We start from the raw sequence: 16,247 nt of genomic DNA, 5'->3' as shown, positions 1-16,247 counted from the left end.
AATGGTAGAACTACTCTAGGAAAGACATGGCCCTTTCTTATCAAAAGAAACCTACAGTGGCCTAAGACCAGAAATTCAATGGACAGGTCACTCGGGAGAAATTGAAAACTTTTTGTTTCACAGTAAGAATATTAATAGCTAGATTTTAAAATTCATTTTAGCCAAATATTAAAAGCAGTTTATAACCAGTCTTTTGCTACTTTGCAGGTTCTTCTTTCTTCCTACCTTTTAATCCCCTAACACTAGAGAGGAGAAAAACAGCATAAAAAGGGGATGACATTATCCTTAGACTACTTCCTGCTGATTAGGTGCATCAAGGTCCAAGTTTGATCTTCCCAGTCAGGATATCGAATTTCTTCTTCTTCCTTCTTTGCTCATGACTACTTAACAAACTGCATCCAACAACAACTAACCAACAACCCACACAGCCTCTCTGGGCCCTAGCACTAGAGCACCCTCTGAAAAGTCGCCAGAGCTCCAAATGTCACACAACTGCAGAAACTATTTGCTGCTGGCAAAACTGTGCCTCAGCTAGAGCACGGGGCAAATCATAGTCAGCTGCTGTAGACAGTCTGAAGCAGCCCCATATCCCATGCCTGGGACTAAAATGAAAATATATTCTTACAATTTCCCCCGTGTCCCCTCCTCCCCTGTGTGTGTGTGTGTGTGTGTGTGTGTGTAGAGTTATTTATTTATTTTATGTATATGAGTACACTATTTCTAGAAGAGTAGTCAGTGATCTTAACTGCTGAGCCAAATCTCCAGCCCCCTGTGTTTTTTAAGAGAAACCAAAATACCAAAATTGTCATTATAGCATTTCAGTTGTCTGTCAATAGATGGATAAGCAAAACTGGCTTATTCATACAATAAAATAAAAAAGAAGGGGAGACAAAATTCTAATAAAAAATGTATATATCTAAGAATGGGGAAGTTGAGTGAAAGAAATCTGGCAAAAAAGCAAGTATATGTCATGTGATTCCTTTGATCTTATATTTAGAATGAGTAAAATCAGTATGTGGCAGGAAAAATTTCAGAACCTTGACTGTCCATGGGAAGATAACAACAAGAAATGAATGGGAAAGACTAGTCTTGATGGGGTTGAGTTGCAGGATCTGTTATTGATATCACCAGTACCAGCTATAGAATCTTGAGCAAGTTATTCAAGTCTCATTATCTTCACCTACACTGTAAACTTACAATTAAATTAGACCAGTTAGTCTGTTATGCTGTATCTGACAGTATGCATTTCTAGCGGGACTATTCATTCCATCCTCCACACATTTAAAAAAGACTGAAGCATGGATATTCTGTAATCTAATTCATACTGTGACAACTTGACCCAATGCTATATTTACTCTTCACATTTTCTTCCATTTTCTACAGCCAAATTCCTCAGACATGCAATTTGAATATGAGACAGCATTCTGAGAATACAGTTTTTGTTCCTGTTGTTTGTTTGGCAATAGCTAACTTGCATTTCCAAAATTCTTCTGTTTTTCGCTATTCTAGCCAAATTTTGCTGTTTCTTCTTGTTTCAAAAGAGAAAAAAAGTTTTACTACCTTTAGTATTCTATGGGTTTGTGTTGACTTGAGCTAAAATCATTTGGTAGAACATCTGTCTCAGGATGAAAACAAGTAACATTCTTTTCACATTCCAGGGCACACCATGTAGGACAATTATATAAAGCACCCATAAAGTCCACTCTAGTTCTAACTGCTACTTTCCACTGCAAACTAATTTTCTTACAGTCTTTTTCCAAGTTTGTTCTGAAACTTGATTCTCTCTGAATGTTACTAATGTTTAGCTTTGGTTGAGAAAAATACAAAAGATACACTTGTACCTACAACCAGATATCACTACCTACAAGCAGTTTTTTTTTTCCCACTTAAAAAATGCTCTAAAACTATTCGTTTTCTTTTAATAATTTTCCATTACAAATCTCAACTCTGTATTTTAAGTGAATTTTATAATAGAATATTTGGTAGGAAGAGAAGTACCTTGAGATTTCAAGTTTGCCAACAAGCTATGTTTTCTTCAAACCAACTAAGTAATCTTGCCAACTAATAAAGTACATAAAGAGCAGACACAAAGCAAAGGAAAAGATGGTGTGCGTGTGTGATGGTCTCATTAGTGGGCACAGCATTTCTTTACCAGGGAAGATAAAAATCCTTTCTGTTAATCTGTTAAACAAATCACTGAAAAGAGAGTTCTACAACTATCAACCCAACAGTCAGTCTGCTAAAATAGTAACAGTAGCTCTGCTGAAAGAACTCAGTGTCTTTCCATTTTCTCAAATTTCTTTTGTCAGAGAATACTGGGATGTATCTAGACCATGTTCTCTCTTGAAATCTAAGTAAATTAGGCAAATACTTAGAAATTTTCATAATTCACATTTCTGTTTATAAAACCCCTTTGGATACAATGAATACCAAAGGCAAAAACCATTTTTTTTTTCCGAGACAGAGTTTCTCTGTTTAGCCTGGACTGGTCTCAAATTCATAGAAATCTGCCCGCTTCTGCTCTCCCAAGTGATAGGTCTAAAGGTGTGTGCCACCCAGCTGCAAGAACCGATTTTTAATGTTTCCAATATAAATATGAATTAAATATAGTCTGATCTTGAACCAAACACTTATTGTCCTCATTTTCTGAAATCTAAATTTTCTATGCTGTGACTTACCCATTAGCTCCTATTAAGTGGTGATTTTTGTCTGCCTTATTAAAATCCTATACTGCTAAATTATTATAATCTTTCTGGATGACAATTTAATATAGACCTAAAAACTATTGAAAATACTCTTTTAGTTTTCAGACACAGCTGGAACTAAACATATAAAAGGTATTTCCAAAAGTCTGTGTCCATTTCATTCTGACTTAGGCTCTGTAATTATTCAAAGTCCTGAATGCATCAGGGAGAATATCCCTTGGCAGCCTCATCTTAGTATTACTGTCATGCCAGTGCAAAGAAAAAGTCTTTGCTTGTTCCAAAAGAAGAAACCTCAGGCTGGCAATAACCATCCTTAGCATTTGTTGCAAGAAGTCGTTCTTTGGGGAGGCAAAGAGATGTCAATCCCCCATTATAGAGCACCAATGACAAACCGAAGTATTACTCCATCAAAGTCCAACTTGAGGAACAAGTGGGTTTATTGAGCTGACTTACAGAAAGCATGGGTGACCCCAAAGCAGCCAACAATGACAAAAGTCTTACCCCATAGCTGCACAAATGGAGTTCCACCTTCAGCTAACCTTACGTAGTCTCCATATACATACACACTTGCACCTCAGAATATAACATGCAGTTAGGGTAGAATCACATACTACTACTGCAAGATGCAGAAGTGAACAGCAAGGATCTCTGGAAGGGCCCGATGAGCCACACCACCCTTTCTTTCTATGTTCTCTGAAAGAACCTCAACAGTCAACAAGTCTGACCTTAGGGGTTTTAGTAGTCATAGCTGCTCAGATAAAAATAGTGTCTGTTGTGCTCAGAGGACAGCACTATACAACAAGGACTAACACTTTGCCTGAGGCCACATACAAACTCCCTAAACCAGCAATGCTAAGCATAACTTTACTGACTTATCATTTGACCCAGTAGTTCCACTTCAGTGAATGAATGTTTACACTGTAATTGCGCTACAGACATGGTTTTAAACACAAAAGTTAACTCACTATTCTTTATAGCAAATCTAAGAGGTAAATACTACTAGTCACTATTACCTCATTTTGTAGATGCAGAAACAGAACAATTAGCTAACTTATCTAAGGCTGTAAGTATTTACAGACAAAACTAGAAATCAAACTCAGACCACATGGGTTCACCTCACATTTTCAACTTCATTAGACCTAAACTTTATATATTTTAGATGATAATCAGACACTTAGCTAATAAAACTTAATGCTGTTGTATAATATATACAATGTTAAAAGTAGGCATTAAGTATGTAGTTAGTATAGACTGCATAAAGGAGCAGATTCTATGACCTTGCTTTATAAGAAGTTACAATATACATATATATACATACAAATGTATATATGTACAAGCATATATATTTGAATGTACATATATATGAATACACACAAAAAAAATCTCAGAAAAGATCTTTTAAAATGTCAGCAGGTACAGTGTATACCGCATTATCTCCGCTGGGTTAACCATGACCATTAAAGAAAAAGGCAATGATTCTAGCAAAAACAGGGTATGTAATCTTGACTCCTTAGAAGGGCAGCAAGGCTCCAGCTGAGGCTTACTTACCAACCATTATCAACTATTCATACAATTTCTTTGAGTCAGTTAACAATGTCTTTAATAGTTTCAAACCTCATGACCACAAGTACAAACAACTCTTGGTAAACAGTGATTTTTATCATATTATTTCATCAGAATTATATATTTAACATTGCTCTGAGCCTTTTGGATAAGATGAAGTGTAGAATTATATATTTAAAATAGCCCCTACAATGAATCTATGCATTATGGAAATAAGAGAATGCTTTGTTTTGGCCTAACTATTCTGCTTAATCTAAATTGTAAGAAAAAAAGAAAAGGAAAAGAAAAAAACAGGCATTTTCCCCCCTGCTTTACAGGAGTAGAGCAAAAAGGATATGTCAGCTTTCCAAAACCATTGCAACTAAGCTACACAAATCAATCATCCCATAATCTAGATGCTTCTAGGTTCAAGCTATTGTTTTTAAAACCTGTATCAACTAACTTCATGCATACAAAGTAATAAAATTGTATCATTATTTTTTCAGATTAAAATTAAAACAGAAAAGATTATATCAATTAAAAATAAATATAAATTCATAGTTTTATAAAACTTATTTTTCCTTTAAAAATAGAAACTATGCTGCTTGTTCAGCTGAACTGTGATCTGTACATGCAAGTTTTGAGTATGTTCCCAGATAACACCAAAGTTTTCTCAATGCTGGGATAATGGGTGGCAAACAGGTACAACAACAAAGATGTCCCATCCACGCCACTCTCTATGAGTCCCTTTTAGTGCTAACCTTTGGACAGCCCAGGTGTACTGTTAAGAGTAAGGAGTGGGGGCTGGAGCTACAGCTCAGTGACAAAGCTCGTCTGGATGTACAAGGACCTGGTTCAATCCCAAGGACTGCAGAAAGAGCAGGGAATGAGAGATCTCCTCAGGCATACTTCTGACAACAATTATCCAAAAATCAGACTGCTCTTTGACCAGAATATGAGATCCAGCAAAGGGACCTTAGATAGACCCAACAGTAACGGAATGTTGTGCTGGCCCCATGGGGTTCTAATACAGTCAGACATGTTGAGATGTGACTTTTGTCATATGGTAACAAACAATAGAATGAGCAGGGTAAAATCGCCCTAAGAGTTCCCATCCTGGAAAGGAGTAAAGCTAGACCTAACAAACTAGGCAACTACCTAAAAGGTATTTTCTGGCCGCATCACTGTTGCTTTCACCATTTAGAAAATTGTCTTTCAGTGTTCCAGCCTTGCTTCAATTCAACAATGCCTCAGAAAATAAAGGGAAGATTATTTGGTTCGAGGAGACTTGGGACAGAATTAAAGAAATGTGTTTCTCTACAAGATCACTGAAGAAATGGAACTGAAGCCCTGAGGTCAAGCCAGGCTTTTCCAAGCAGGGCTTACCTTACACTGTCATCTTTGGAGGCCTGGTGTTTCATGTTATCAAAAGAACCAGAAAGTACCTGTAATTTACTGTGTCACGTTCTAAAGAGACAGACAGCACAAAGTTATCGACTTTTTCTGTTAAGGTTTTATAAATATACTACTTCAATAAGATACAAAACAAATCCGAGATACAAAACAAATCCGAGGCATGTTAAAGAGTGTGCACCAGGAATGTGCATCATAGGCCCCAGTTGAGTCCAAGCTACATAGAAAAAGAGTGAGTATAGCACACCTTGAGTCAGGACCTGGGATCACCTCAGCACCAAAGGAAAGAAGAAAGGGAGGTGGGAAGGAAAGAAAAACAGCTAAGCAAAGAGTCTAACCACATAAACATAAGAAGCTGAGCAGAACGGGTCAGTCAAAAACCAAGTCTACACTGGTTGTGTGAAGTCAAATATGAGCAAACAGGTCACACGATGAAGTAAGACAAGAGGGGAGAAAAAAGGGGACTGTAATCCAAGGCATTCACCTGTTTTCCAGTAAAGCCCTCTCTAGGAGATAGCTGGGAAGGAGTAACAGAACCTCCATGCTAGGTGTAGGTGTCCAGGATGGAGTCTCTTAAGAGGGTACTATCCTGCTTACTCTATTCTATGTTACCATATGGCAAAAGTCATATCTCAACATGTCTGACAGTATTAGGCCCTTCATGGGATCAGCAGAACATTCTATTACTGTTGAGTCTATCTAATGTCCCTTTTCTGAAACCTCATATTCTCTAGACTTCAACACTAAATATAGTGTTTACTCCCTGAAAGCTAATTCTGGTGGACATGGTACCTACTTCTGATTTCTACTTACAGAATACAAAGAAAACTACTCTGGCTTTGGAACACTAAACACTGGTTAAGCTCTGTGCTCTTCACTAAGGCAGAGTGCTCTTATACAACTGAGACTGTTCTACTCATGTCACTTCCCTCACTGTTTTTCTATGTACACTTTAACATTGTCCTGGTCTGTTTCTCTGTTGCTGTGATAAAACACTGACCAAAAGTAACTTAGAAAAGGGTTTATATGGCTTACAAATTACAACCTATCATCAAAGGAAGGCAGGGCAGGAACTCAAAGCAGGGACTGAAGCAGAAACCATGAAGGAACCTTGTTCAGCTACCTTTTTTATACAGCCCAATCCTACCTATCTAAGAATGGTACCATCCACAATGAACCTACATCAATTTGCAATTTAAAAAATGTCCCTCCATACACATATGCCAACAGGCCAAGCTGTGGAAGCAATTCTTCAGTGAAGGTCCCTTTCCCCAGGTGAGTCAAGCAAGCAAAGTTAGCCATCATAACAGTCTTTGGCTAAAGAAAATCAGGGCTGGAGCTACAGGTCAGTGTTAAATGTTTACTTAGTCCTCAAGGGAAGGAGTGGGAGGGAAGAGAAAGATGGAGGAGGGTGGAGAATGTGTCTTCCTAGGTACAATCCCTAGTTCAGGAAAAAGAAAGGAAGAGAGGGAGGGAGGGAAGGAAGAAGGAAGGGAAGAGAAGAGGGGAGGGGAGGGAAGGAAGCAAAGCAAGGCCTCCTAATCCTCTCCAACACCAAAACTGAGAATCGAACCTGGAGCCTCACACATGCCTGACAGGTGCTTCACTATTCAGCTATCACCACAGCCACTTTTCTATTTGTTTGTTTGTTTGTTTGTTTGTTTGTTTGAGAATAAGTTGCCCAGTCAGGCCTTGAATTCATTCTTTAACCCATAAAAACCTTGAACTTGCCATCTCCCGGCTTCTGCGTCCTAAATAGTTGGGATTACAGATATGTACCAACAGGCTGAGGATAGAAATTGTTTTTATGAAGAAAAAAGGGAAAATATTCAAACAAAGAAAGCCATGTGAAAAGAGGGCAAAAAACCAGAATTATGGTCCCATAAGCTGCAGAACCCTGAGGCCACCAGAAACTAGAAGAGATGAATACTCTTCCCTAGAAGCCATCAAAGGAAGTCACCTTCTGACACCCACAGTTCAGAGCCACCCACCAAAATTATAAAAGAATATACACCTGTTGTCTCAAACCCCCAAATTTATACTGTTATAACAGTCCCAGTGGTGGAAAACTTCTACCTATTATGTAATAACACATCATTGAGAAACAGAATGAAGCCAGGTGTGGTGGTGAATGCTCTAATCTCAGCACTTTGGAGGCAGAGGCAGGCAAATCTCTGAGTTTGAGGCCAGCCTGGTCTACAGAATGAGTTCCAGTACAGCCAAGGCTACACAAGAGAAACTCTGTCTCTAAGAAACAAAGAATACAGACTGATCTTCCAAAGGACACAGACAAGTTCAATTCCCAGCACCCAACAAACAGCTTCAAGGAGATCTGATGCCCTCTTCTGGCCTCCACAGGCACTGCGCACACATTCACCCGCGAAATAAAAAAGTACACATGAAATATAAATAAATAATTTTTTTTTAATTTAGGGCAATCTTTCTCTTCTGCAGAGCCAGGTAACCAGACAAAAATGAGGGCTCATACCACCTACAAGTAAAATAGCATCTATTAGGGAGTGCTGGGTATCTCTTCCAAACACACCATGCCCTTCTGTTGCTTTTTCTTTTCATCCCCTAAGCAATGGTGTTCCCCAAAGCCTGGCCCCTAGTCATTTATTCCCATCTGTGTCAACCTCCTGAGGACATTGACACAACTGCCACAGCTCCATCTGCTCTAATGACTCCTGGATCTTTATGCTTAGTTGCTATGTGCTCTGTCTTTTCGCACTTCACGTGGATGGTATTATAGAATTGTCCTTCAGGGTATGATGTGGCTCTTAGCATCTTAATGAGAGCAGCTGTAATTACCCATTCAAGACTCTCAGGAGGAGTCAGGAGAGCAGTAGTAAATATTCAACTGAAATGACAGCCACTTCTCTGCACCCTGTATATAATTTTGTTCAAAAGCTATGCATCCTTTTCTTCCTACCTGACAAACACCTATTGATAACTACCAGATAAATGTCTAATCTTCGCCTGTCTTACTTCTGGCCCATGTATTTAAACACCCAAATAACTGTTCTATCTTGATTAAAGACAGTCATATTTAACACATCCAAAATTAAGTTTGGTATTTCTCCACGATGCACTATGCACCAACTACCAAGGTTAGAATCTTTGTCGTTCTCAATTACTTTTCTTATTTCACCTCTCACAGTAATGTATCATGAAGTTTTACTAATTTTGGCTTTCTAACTTGTACATCCAAGCCCTTCTTTCCACAGCAAGTACTCCTAAGTTTCCTCACACTGGTCCTTCTGGCTTCAGCTCACTGCAACTTGAGTCGCATTTCTGTTAATTCTTGCTTCTCAAGAATTCACAGTTTTGAGGCCAGTAAGATGGCTCAGAAAGTGCCACTAAGTCTGATGATCTAAGTTTCATCTTTGTAGGAGAGAACACATTCCAGAAAGCTGTCCTCTGACTTCTAGACGTACACAGTGGTGTATACACACACACACACACACACACACTCACTCTCTCTCTCTCTCTCAAACACACATAGACACACACACACAATTCAGTCTCAAAATATATTTCACTTATACAAAAATTTATTTTTTACTTCACATGCAATACAATGCCTAACTTACAAAACATTTCAAATACTTTAATACACTAAAACAGATTGATCTTATAAATTAATCTAGTCTAACAGGATCTAGAAAAGTAATTTTGCCTGCAAATAATTTTTGCCTGAACCATTTCTTAAGCTTTAGGACCTTGTGCATACCAGATCAAAGCTCTATTGTTAAATGGACTGTTTCTTAAGACAGTAGAACAAAAAAGTAAGCACAAAAGCATATAAAGAATTAGCTCAGCACTCGAATTTACTTTTACAGTAAGAAAAGGGTAGTTGGATAAGTAACATCATCTTTTACAGACAAATTATACTCCCTAATTATTCCACCACCATCCAAATATAGAGCTGTAAAAATGAAGGTTGGGGGTGGGTTGGGGGCTGTGTGTGTGTGTGTGTGTGTGTGTGTGTGTGTGTGTGTGTGTGTGTGTGTGTACGATTGTTAAGGTCAGAAGTGGACATGGCTTCTTCCTCAACTACTATCCACTTAATTTCTTTACACAGGACTCCTCACAGAACCTGAGGCACACTGATTCAGCTAAACCATCTGGCCAGGAAGCTCCAGAAATTTTCCTGTCTCTGCCTCCCCAGAACTGGATTACAGATACCGTCCATCACCAAGCCTCACTATTTTTATGTGGGTACTAGGGATTAGGCCCTCATAATTTTACAACATGCACTTTACCAACTGAGCCATCTTACTATGCCTGAAAAACATAATTTTAAATAATGAATTATCAAAGTCAAACTGTCATTAAAAAAATCACTGATTTTTATGCTGTTCTTATAAATGATAGCATTAGCATAAAAAGCACATGGCTGGAAAACAGCAAGAGTCCAATAATAATAAAGTCAATGAAGTTGATCCTCAGGGATATAATTCTGTCTCTGAAAATTATGTTTTTCTGGAATTATATAGACTAAGAACTTCCTTATCTCATCAATATTAAAAAAAATAAAGACACTAAAGGTACATTTTATCTTCTTTATGGTTTCTGTACTTTTTAGGTTGACATAGTTGTAGATTTACCAATAATTAAAGGAATACAAACACTATGGACCCCCCCCTTTACTTCATTTCCCTCAATAGACAGCTGCATCTTTACAGTAAGTACAGTATCACTGTTAGGATGCTGATCTCATATAAAAAGCCACCATTCTTTCTCAGATTTCCCCATTTTGTGTGTGTGTGTGTGTGTGTGTGTGTGTGTGTGTCTGTGTCCTTTAATCCCAGCACTTATGAGGCAGAAACAAGTGAGTCTCTGAGTTCGAGGTTAGTGCCATCTACATAGATAGTTCCAGGATATTTAGGGGGTACATAGAGAGACTCTGTCTCAAAAATAAAAAAGAAAAGAAAAATCTGGGGTTAGCTATATAGCTCAGCAGATAAAGGCTCTTGCTGCCAAACCTAAAGACTTAAATTTAATCCCAGGAACCCACATGCTAGAAGTAGAAAATAAACTCTGGAAAATTGTCCTCTGATCTTCATATGCATACACATAACACTAAATATATACATATTTTTAATTAAAGATAATTCGACTAAAATTATTCCTAATGGCAAAGACAATTTAAAAATAACAGTAATGTACTAGTTGAATAATACCAGAAACACTCTGGAATTAAACACATAAATTTCAAATCACCATACATAAGCATCATATTATCATAATCTGATTAGCTTTTAGAGAGAGTTGGGTTACTAAAACCATATTAACGGCTGAAGGTAGTTGTATAGTAAAGGTTAGAAAATCAATCAGATTGATTCTTCACTTATAGTTTAAAAAAATCACTTTGCAGAATTTTATCCTGTACAGCTCAGGTAGTTTGGAAAACACGTTGACGATTTCATATAAACTTGCAGATACTTGACCATGACCTAAGAATTTTTCAGTTCTAACCCAAGAAAAATGAAAACAGGCTAATATTCAAAAATCCTTTCAACTATCCATTTTATTCATAATAACCAAAATCTGAAAACATAAATATCCACCAGTTGATGAATGAATGAATAAACTGTATTTTATACAGAAATATAAAGAAACAATGTATGTCTGGGACTGGGAACACAGTCAACTGATAAGAGTGCTTGCTTCCCATGTAGGCAGCTCCAGACTCCATTTCTAAGACCACATGAACAGGGCATGAGGGTGCACACCCATAATAGCAGCACTGGAGATACAGGGAGAAGGATGAGAATTTCAAGGTTATCCTTGACTACACCGTAAGTTTTGAGGTTAGCCTGAGCTACAGGGGAAGTAGGAAGGAGAGGGAGAAAGGAACAGAACAGTTCAGCAATGAGTTTAGTTCAATGGAAGAGTACATGCTCACCATGGGTGAGGTCCTGGTTCTATACTCAGCACAGAAGGGAAAGGGGAGCAGTGCAAGGTGACAGTTACTAAATACAACTCGATAAATCTCAGTGTGTGAATCTAAGTGTCTGATTCTATTTATGTACCACCCTAGAAAGACAAAACCATACAGACAGAAAGCAGATCTGCAACCACCCGAGGCAAGGGAGGAAACAGACTACAAAAGGCCATTGGAAGACGTTTATAGAGAAGGAAATATTCTGTCTTGATTGTAGTGGTGACTACACCAGTGTATATAGTTGCTTAAAACCACTCAACTATTACCATAAATTTTTTGCATAAAAATATGCTTGAATAAAATACAAAGTATGCAAAAAATTACAGAAAAAGTATAAACTTCATACTTGAGATTATAATATACGCAACATTCTGAGTTTCATTTTAAAAAAGGGAATGAAAGAAATCTTCCCTTTGTTCAGTGTGGGAAGAAGAGTAGTCTAGTAGCCATAGGATAGATGTGGGGCTCCTTGAAGGGGAAATCTAGAAGGGCCAAAGCTAAACACATTGTCTCAGAGTGGCAGGGCTTAAGGTCACAGCAGGAGGAGCAAATTGGCCTGGAGCATGCAAAGAGACTGAGAGTGAGGAGGAAGCCTTCACAAGGGAGCAACCCTAAGTGAGAGATCAGAGCATGATTTAAAAAAAAAAAAAAGATTAACTCTTTTAGTGGGAAAGCCTAGCAGACACTGGTCACAGGCAATCAAAGGGAAAGTATGTGCTTCCTGACAAGACACAGTGAGCACCACTGCTGTGACACTCTGACCCAAGCAAATGTACCGAGCATAGAGATCTCAAGTTGAGGGACGTTATACAAAAGTGACCTATAGCCATCAAAAGTGACGTGACCATGAAAAGATGAGGGAATTGACCCACACTGAAAAAGACTAAAAAGATAAAGAAACCATGAAGCACTTGGCTGTACTACTTTCACCAATATGTGATGAGTAGCATAACCAACAAAACCCAAATTAAGTAAGACACTGGGTCAGCATCAATTTCCTATTTTGATAACTGCACTGCCATTGTGCAGACCAATGTTCCTGTTTGTATAAAATTCACAAGAAACCATTCTGAGTGGCAGGGCTTAAGGTCAGCGGCTTCCGCTTAAAATGTCCCTAAAAATAAAACAAAACAACAATAATTATGTACCAAACTTCAACTTTTTCAAGTTTGTTACTGTTTCAAAATTGTTGTGGGCGTGAAGGAGGGCAGATATCTGTGAGTTCAAGGCCAGCCTGGTCTACATAGGAATAGCAGGGCAGCCAGGGCTCTGTTGAGAAATCCTGTCTCTAAATAAATAAATAAGAAAATAAGTAAAATAAAATGGTTGTGGGGGAAGAACAATGTAACTAAAAATGGAACAAGGTGAAAAACAAAACTGATTCTCCACACTGGCAATCGTACATGCCAGCACACACACAGGAAGGTCAAGAAGACAACTCTGGGCAATCAGTTCTTGCCTTGTACCTTTTCATGGCTCAGGTCTCTAGCCATGCCCAACAAGAGCCTTTATCTGCTTCTCTTGAGTGACCTCAATTAGCTAGTGGTGAGGGAAAAAAAATATGAAGGATCCCCTCTCTGAAATAAATACTTAGGGATAAATAATAAACAGAGGTGGGCAGAACAATGGTATGTTGGTGCTATCACAGACTAACAACCAGCAAACCACAGCCTAAGCACCTTCTTGGACATGGAAGGGGCTGGTGGGCTGGTATCTAAAATTCCTTGCGTGTGAGGCTGGAATTACCCTGGTATAAGAGCTTCCCCTGCTCTACAATAACCTTGTTATTACATCCCGCTTATCTATATATAGCACCACGAAGAGATACAAATACGAAAATAAACCTGCATGAACCCTGTATACTCCTGGTTGTGCTAATCCATCTAAGTGTAAAAGGCAATGAGTGTATCCGCCAAACTGTTCCTTGTGAAAAAAATTCTCGGACGAATAAAGGGAACAATCAAAACACGTGAAAGCTAAGTGAGAGAGAGCACCTGCAGTGATTGCCTGGCTCGCTTTACTCAAAAGAGAGTCATTTCATTCTGGGATGCCGACACATACGTCCTGAAACAATTTTCCTAGAAATGTTTCAAAGTGCTGGGTGGGATCCTTTGGCCTTTCCAAGTGCCCGGCGTTCGGCCGGGATGTCCAAGCCTCCCCTCCCCCCCGAGGGCTGGCGGGCGGGAGGCAGCGCTGGACTCTCTGCACTTCCTTTCCGGGAGGACTGCCCCCAGCGTCACTTTTATTCAGGATGCAGGACACAGTGTATCCCTAGGAACCTTGTACAGTGTGCTCCCGCCCTCCAAACCCTACTGGCACGAGGGCGCGGCCCCGGGTGCCAGCCGCCTCCACAGAAGCGCGTGGCGGCGTGAGGGCAGGCTCGCCACCTGCCCAGCCGGCCAGTCCCCGGCCGCACCGCCGCGGCCTAGCCCGGCGACCGCTGTCCGACAGTCCCCTCACACACGCCCACTGCAGCTAGGCTCCGCAGAGCCGCGAAGGCCGACACCAGTCGACCCGCCGCTCCACCGCCGCGGGACCCGGCCCTCCCGCCTCCCCGCCTCCCAGCCTCGACGCCCGGCCCCGCCGAGCCCACTGGACGGCTGCCGGGGGCGGAGGCGAAGCCCGGGGGCGGCGCCCGCCCCACACCCTTACCTGGCTTCTCGTGGTCGTAGCCTACCACAATGAAGTAGTCGGCCAACCGGGCCATGACCGCCGCCGCCGCGCCCGGGAAGCGGGTTCCCGTCGCCGCCCTCGCCGCCGCCGCCCACCCGGCCCGGGCGAGCTCAGCATTTTCCCTTCGGCGGCTGTAGCGGTAGCAGCGGCGCTTCAGCCATGTTTGACAACCGAGGCGCGCACTGCGCCTGCGCCGCGCCTGGCGCCCGCCCCTCCCCCGCCCCACCCGAGAGGGCTCGAGGACCGGGTTTCAGGCGTTCGCGAACCCACACGGCGCCCGGAGGCCGCTCGGACACGCGGTTCGGGAAGTGGGCGGCCGGGCGCGGCCTTGCCACGCGCCACCACCGAGGCCGAACGCTTAGAGGCCCGGCTGCTCCCTCAACGCCCCCCACCCCCACCCCCTGTTCTTTATTTTCCTGGAGCAGGGGTCCTTCCTTCCGCCATCTCCCTTTTGCAGTTGGGGAAAAGGGCATGGAGGGGCGCGGGGTCACTTGGAAAGTTTGTTCTTTGCTGCTGCTTGCTGCCACCGGCAGCACGGATGAGATTCTCCCGCCCTCGGCTGGAAGCTTGGAATTTGCACCGCCAAGACTTTTTGCTGCACGTTTCCTGTTTATGTTGTGCAGATGGGAATTTTAGAAACATGCCACCGAGCAAGCGGGGGAGGGAAAGACTTGCGCAATCTTCAGAGGCGCCTCTGGTTTCAGGACTGCCTGGGCTGGGGGCGGTCAGCTTGGGCTTTCCTCTGAGTGCCCCAGGGAGTTTATTCCACCTAGGAACCGGGGCATCCCCGGGATCCTCCTGAAATGGGCCGGTCTCTCCCGGGGGAGCCCCGCCCGTCTGACTTTCACTGCCTTTTTCTGTCTCAGGGCTCTTCAAGCTGAAGCAGGTGTTAACTTCAAGTTGCTCTGCTGCAAACGCAACAGAATGAATTCATAGGACTCTTCGTCTAGTCTAGAGATTATTCAAGTCGACTGCGTTTTTAAGAAATATCCCCTACTGATGTTTTCTAATTTGGCTGACACACTTGGATGAGTTTACTTTGTCATTTTTTTTTTTTACTTTGTTACTTCTTAATGGTCATAAAATTTTAGTAGTAGAATGTATATTTGAACTAAGACTGAAGTTTTCAGAACCTGTGGTTTAGAAATGATCTTTGTGAGGCCATCACTCACTGAGGGTTTGATCCTTAATATATTATACGTTGTACGTTGTCTACAATGCTTAGTGCAACACACACCCTCTGCCAAAGACCAGCAGAAAGCGAGTGATTGGAGCTGTGAACTCAAGAGTCCAAAGGCTCACCATCTCAGCTGCTCTGATTGACTAGTTCTCTTTTCTGGGCCAGCGTTCCCTTTCCTGCTTCCGTGTTGGAAATTGTACTTAGGGCCTCATACATGTTAGGCAAGCCTTCTACCATTAAGCTTTATTGACAGCAAACAGACAGACCTTTCAGCAAGTCTGAGAGGGTTAGGCTATGCTAGAAGAATTGAAAGTGAAGGGGTACTTTAACTCAGGACCTCCTTTGTAATCAGTTTCTAGTCAGACAGAAACTGCTTACCTGCAATGATGAAAGCTAGGTAAATTTTCAAAATAATTAAAGCAAACAAAACAGCCTGCCACACCTCATATAGAAAATTTCCCGGTAACTTCCCTGGGAGCTCTTCCTCTACTTTTTCAGTAAAGAGTAATCTCACTTCCTTTAAAGACAGCCCTTTCCACTGCTTAACAGCCATGGTAGAAAATTCTTCCCTATTTTGTCAGAGCTGTCCTACTGTGACTGCCCTGATTGTATTCTCTGAAGATAGACAGTAAGGAATGGATACCATATGACTGTACGATTTCTTAAACAGTTATTTTGATTTGTTCCCTCAATTTTACTTTTACTTATTTGGGATAAGGTCTGGGCAGATGATTCAGAAGTCAAATGCACTGCTGCTTTTCCAGAGAACCAGATTTGATTCCCA

At 41.1% G+C, this 16,247-nt stretch overlaps 1 protein-coding gene across 1 annotated transcript in view; it reads right to left on the bottom strand.

Annotated features, from left to right (window-relative positions):
• The window catches only part of Sbf2 (SET binding factor 2), a 311,159-nt gene extending 296,728 nt beyond the window's left edge, over positions 1 to 14,431 (bottom strand). Inside the window, 1 exon segment of the mRNA XM_032892912.1 lies at positions 14,263 to 14,431. Within this exon segment, the coding sequence (XP_032748803.1) occupies positions 14,263 to 14,317 (55 nt within the window). The 5' untranslated portion in view covers positions 14,318 to 14,431.
• Between the last annotated feature and the right edge of the window lie 1,816 nt (positions 14,432 to 16,247).

Source organism: Rattus rattus, chromosome 2 (genome assembly GCF_011064425.1).
Source record: "Rattus rattus isolate New Zealand chromosome 2, Rrattus_CSIRO_v1, whole genome shotgun sequence".
Lineage (NCBI taxonomy): Eukaryota > Metazoa > Chordata > Mammalia > Rodentia > Muridae > Rattus > Rattus rattus.
This window is presented reverse-complemented; position numbering and strand designations above follow the sequence as displayed.